This window comes from Hydra vulgaris, chromosome 01 (genome assembly GCF_038396675.1).
Source record: "Hydra vulgaris chromosome 01, alternate assembly HydraT2T_AEP".
Classification (NCBI taxonomy): Eukaryota; Metazoa; Cnidaria; class Hydrozoa; order Anthoathecata; family Hydridae; genus Hydra; species Hydra vulgaris.
The window spans coordinates 30737593-30743430 of NC_088920.1; the positions used below are offsets into that span (position 1 = coordinate 30737593).

Genomic DNA, 5838 nt, shown 5'->3' on the forward strand with positions numbered 1-5838 from the left:
GAATAAATGTAGCAACAACCACTGTTCTACAAAGTTTGTATAGATTTAACGTCAGAAGTAGAAGGCCAGCACAAAAGCCATAATAAACAAATTCTCAATTCTGGATTGGGAAAAGAAGTACTGTATTTTCACAGTTAATGACTGGATATCGGCAAGTCGTTGTAAAACAAAAATAATTTTCTTTTTATAATATTCCAGTGTTGGTATTTAGTGAACATTTTTGTTTCGTTTTCTTCAAGGAAGCTTCAGCGTTGAGTCTACCATAGAAATTATGACTCAAAAGTTTTAATATGTAAATAAGACTTCCAATAAAAAATTTCATGAAGATTGTATAAATCAGACAATTAAACACCCTCCAAAAGATTCATGTTAGGTTGGTTATTAGTGGCAAAGGCCTTGGTCAACGTGGGCTAATAATTTATATATATATTATTTATATAATTTATATATTATATATATATATATATATATATATATATATATATATATATATATATATATATATATATATATATATATATATATATATATATATTAGTAGTAGAAAATCACTTAACAAAATTTTGTTTCGTGAGTGATTTTCTACTACTAATATAATTGCTCTGTTCTTTTAAGAACATTGAGCACTCTATTGTGTAGAATACTTTTTAAAGTTGTTTAAATATATATATATATATATATATATATATATATATATATATATATATATATATATATATATATATATATATATATATATATATATATATATATATATATATATATATATATATATATATATATATATATATATATATAAATATATAGATACACACATTTATTCCCCATGTTCAATACATAAGCTCAAATTTAGCAAACATACATGTACCGTGTACAATTTACTCATTGTGCATATGTTTTCAGTATTTGGTTGCACCACCCTTGGCTTTTATGAGCGCTGCAATTCTGTTCGGCATACTTGCATAGTATTTAGAAATTAACTGACAATATCTGGGTTGTGAAACCAGACATGATTAATGCGTTTGATTAGGTCAAGTTTGTTAGTGGTGGTAACCTCACTTACTATGTCTTTGCGATTGCACCGTATCCCTTCAATTGTGTTCATATCAGGACTACATGCCGGCAAGGGAATCTCCTCCATATCGATGTCAACAAAGTAATTCTTGATAATGTAATGTCGTTATTAATTCACTAAAATATATAAAAATACCACTTTTACATGTTTTTAATTTATCGTAAAAACATGGAGTTTTTCCTGGAAAACTAAAAAGTGCAAAGGTTACACCAATTTTTAAAACAGGTGATCCTACTGATTATAGAATCTTCAAAGTGATCTACTAAGCTAAAGGTAGATAGGTATCAAATAAATACGATACTTCAAGGTTATTTCTCTTAAAATATAAGCCTCCATTTTACATATTTTCAATTAACAACAAGAAGCCGTAAAATTAGGCCGTCTTAAAAATTATATACACAAATAAGTTCCTGGAGGATACAACACTCCCCCGCCTTTAATGTTTTATTACAAGAGGAATGTTATTTTCATTTACAAATGTTACTTTGAGTTCATTAATGCCTTCTTTTTGATTCGCGTATTCAACAGGAACAAGTTTATTTATGGGTCTATTTACATGTCTGAACGATCCATCTCCTTGTAAGTACTTTACTGTTGCCGCACGTGAACAACCATCACTTGATGCCAAGATTTTTTCAACTTTTGCAGTCTTCCAGAGCAAACGTGATTTCTTATCTTCTTCTATCAAAACAATGTCGCCGATATTTATTTGCACACTACCAATACTTCGTTTAGATTTATGGAACTCCCTCAGCTCTGTTAGGTACTCACTCTTCAATCGTTTAATAAAATGTTCAAGTACTGTTTGTAAATGATTATATCGTTTATTTAAGTCATGTTCAATATTACTATCACTATTAACACCATTTAAGTTTAACTTTCGCCCAAAGACAAGATGATTTGGTGTTAAGGCTTCCACGCAAGGTTCGTTATATACAAAGGTTAGGGGTCGATTGTTAATTACAGTTTCTATTTCTTGCAACAATGTTAGCATTTGTTCATAGTTTAAACGAGCTTTACCAACGACTTTCTTTAGACATCGTTTTACCATTCTTATCATTCTTTCAAACAGCCCACCCCACCACGGGGCAGCTGGGACATTAAATTGCCAATCGATCGATTTGTTGCTTGCAAAGAGTTGTGTTTGTTCAGCAACAAATTGTGTACCATTATCAGATAGAATTTTGCTTGGAACGCCTCTTCTAGCAAAGAAACGTCTTAGTCCACGAATACACGATGTAGATGAAAGATCGGAAACCAAATCCAAGCAAATAGAACGGGTACTAGCACAGGTAAACAAAAATATCCACCCATTAAACATAGTGTCACAGTCTCCATAAATATTCTTGACAAAAACAGGACCAGCATAATCAACAGCAGTATGCATAAATGGGTAATCATCACATAAACGACTCAAGGGTAAGGGTGGAGAAGGAGGATACATATAAGGCTTTCCCTCAAAATACTGACACAGGAAACACTTTAAAATTATGTTGCGAACCAGTTGTCTACACTGAGGAATCCAAAACTTAGTCCTCAGCTCTGTAAGAGTCTCTTTTAAGCCATTGTGCTTCACCAACTTATGGAAATAAACAATCAATAACTTAGACAGCTGACTGCTACGAGGAACAAAAATCGGAAATTTAGCTTCTTTTGGAATTGGAGCATTCTGCATTCTTCCATGACATCGAACAACTCCATCAATCTCTTGAAGTCCAAGATCTCTTCTGAACTGTTTGTAATTTTTGCTTTTCATGACATCACGTTGTTCATTTCGCACCCAAAGTATCTTTGCGCATTCAATTTCATCAGCAGATAATGTTGGCGTCATTGTTACATGAGTCTTCATAACATGACTCTTTAAATTGTTTACAAATCGCAGAATCCAGCCTGTTACTCTGTTTAATCGTTCATAACTACTAAAACGCTCAATATCAATAAACTCAAGATTAATGTCAATGGAGTTTGTGGCAGCGACTAAACACAAGTTAATTTCATTATCCGTATGTTCAATTAAATTGTAAGAGGGCCATGGAACTGAAACGTCATTAAGATAATCAGGACCATTAAACCAAATGTCATGATCAATAATATATTTGAAGGAGCATCCACGGGATATAATATCAGCAGGATTTCGTGAAGTTTCCACATAATGCCAAAACTGAATAGGAAATTAATCACGAATTTGTATCAATCGATTTTGCACAAATGTTTCATAAGTTTGATTCGTATTATTCAACCAATGAAGGCAGATAGTGGAATCTGTCCAACAGAAAATGTCATCAATGTTCAAGTTTTTAAGTTCCTTTCTCACAGTAGACATCAGAGAGGATAATAAAGCCATTGCTCTTAACTCCAGTCTTGGAATAGTTGATTTATTTATGGGGGCCACTCTAGAACGAAAATCTAGTATGATGTCGTTCCACTCATCTAAAGTAGATCCAAATAACAAGTCATCCCAAGAAAATTTTTCAACACACAATCTCTGAAAGAAGCACTTACATCTGACAACGATAGGATTAATAATTCCCATTGGGTCAAAAATACTGGCAATAAATTTCATAAAATCTCTTTTTGTAGGAATTTTTTTAACGGTTTCAAGAATATCATTAAATGAATATGTCAATTCGTCCAAATCTTTATCCCATGCTTGACCAAGAACTTTGGTTGTATTATTTCGTTCATAATTATTTGACTGAATCTTTTGTTCGAGTTCGACTGAGTTTGATTCAAACTTTCGAAGATTGAAGTTTGCTTCTTGCAAATAATTTCTAGCTTTATTGAAGAACTCTAAGCATTGGTTTAAATCATTGCTTCCAGAGTTTAAGTCATCAACATGTAAAGAAAGCAACATCTTTTCAACAAATTCTTGATCAATTTCAGTGTATTTTTGAAGGTGAGTCACTAATGTTGCACTGAGTAGGAATGGCGACGACGTTACGCCAAACAGAACTCTGCATAAACGATACGTAACAATTGGAGATGACAAAAGGTCTTGTCCATTTTCAGAATCAAGATTGTCAACCCATAAAAATCGAACAAAATCTCTATCTTTTTCTTTTAAGGATATTTGCAAAAATGCTTTTTCAATGTCTGAGATGAATGCATACTTGTTACATCGAAATCGCAAGAGTACACCAAATAAAGAGGTTGTTAAGCTTGGACCTGCATTTAAACAGTCATTTAAGGATGGTCCATCAATAGTTGCACTAGCATCAAAGACCATACGAACTTTAGTAGTACTTTTGTCATCTCTTATTACAGGGCGATGTGGTAGATAATGTACGTCTCCATAACTAATTTCATGATTGTTTACTTTTTCAATGACACCTTGAGTTAACTGTTCTTTTATAATCGCATTGTAGCTTGTAAGCAGTTTGTTGTCTTTGCTGAGTTTTTTAAGTACAGGTGCCAGGCGTTTGATGCAATAAGTGTAATTATCACTAATTAAATCATGGTTGAGTTTAAATGGTAACCCAACTTCGTAGCGATTAGAATGTTTATTAAATTGAATTTCATTTTTAAAGTTCTCATACACTAAGTTGTTAATGTCAGATCTTGTTGTTCCTATAGTTTCAGAATCCCAAAAGGATGACATAGAATTGTGAAAAACAGTTTTATCATTGCAGAATTCAGAAGCAATTTCTAAAATATGAGAGTGAAACACACCACAACTATCTGAAATGCCAAAAATATTTCCACTCAATAAAAAACCAACTTTGGATTTAATAGCAACAGGACCCTCAATACCTCTAATTATCTCATTACCTACAATGGACCAGTAAAAATCAGCACCAATAAGGATATCAACACGAACATTTCCTTCAGCAAAATGACTGTCTGTCAACCTCAAATCTTTTAAATGGCTGTAATTCTCAATAGCAAACTTTATGTTTTGACCATTAATGGGAGCACATATATCCTTCACAAAACATGAAATGGGAATGCGAGCACCATTTATATCAAGAACACAGAATTGGACCTTCTCTAAATTTTCAGTGATACACTGATTTCCAAATGTTTTAATAGATATTTTCTTTTGATCAATTGTTTCTAAATGAAGTCTTTCTCGAATAGAGGGTGAAACATAACTCAATTGGGAGCAACTATCGAATAGAATTCTGCAATTACGTAATTCAGTGGTACCAGATATTATAGTAACTAAAGCAGTCTGTAACAATACTGAATTTCCTTTTGATACTCCAGCAACAGACGTTAGTTGGTTGTCTGGTAGTCGGAGCTGATTTTTCTTGTCACACATGGCTGAATGATGTCTCTCTGAACATTCATAACACTTTATGCGAGATAAACATTTGGAAGAAATATGTCCAATACGTAAACAAATGAAGCAACGTTTTTTGTCTTTTAATATTTTCCTTCTTGCATCTAATTGTGTTACAGACATGCATTGTTGTGATAAATGATTCTTGCTACAGAAGGCACACTTAAAACTTTCATTTTTTTCAAGATGTTTATTTCAAGAAGTGCTATAGTTTTTTATATTGTTATATGAGGAGCTTGAATGCAATGTCTCAATAGATAAGGGTCTTCAATCATAAGCAGAAGCATTTGAAATTGACTTTTCATGCGCTTGAAGTTCAGATTTAAAAATTTCAAGAATTGTTTTTATATCCCAAGAGTCACAGCCTTGAAATTGTCTTGAGATAATGAGATTTAATTCTTCAGGTAATTTTTGCATGAGAATTGGTACAAGCAAAGGACCATACATTGAAGAGGTTATATCCAAATTCTCTAAACTACGT

General features: G+C 32.4%; 1 protein-coding gene across 1 annotated transcript; it reads right to left on the reverse strand.

The window, feature by feature from the left end:
• Window positions 1-976: 976 nt before the first annotated feature.
• Window positions 977-5480, reverse strand: LOC136074325 (uncharacterized). The gene is made up of 3 exons (XM_065786630.1): window positions 3390-5480; window positions 1527-3236; window positions 977-1162 (listed from the first exon to the last, which is right to left on the reverse strand). Exons 1-3 carry the CDS (start codon window positions 5478-5480, stop codon window positions 977-979), a joined length of 3987 nt encoding a protein of 1328 aa, XP_065642702.1.
• Between the last annotated feature and the right edge of the window lie 358 nt (window positions 5481-5838).

Coding starts and splice junctions, on each gene's coding strand:
- LOC136074325 (XM_065786630.1), bottom strand. CDS start 5,480: ATGTCTGTAACACAATTAGATGCAAGAAGGAAAATATTAAAAGACAAA. Junction 3,237..3,389: donor TATCCTCTCTGATGTCTACT/GTGAGAAAGGAA, acceptor TTTCCTATTCAG/TTTTGGCATTATGTGGAAAC. Junction 1,163..1,526: donor ATGAAAATAACATTCCTCTT/GTAATAAAACAT, acceptor TACATTATCAAG/AATTACTTTGTTGACATCGA.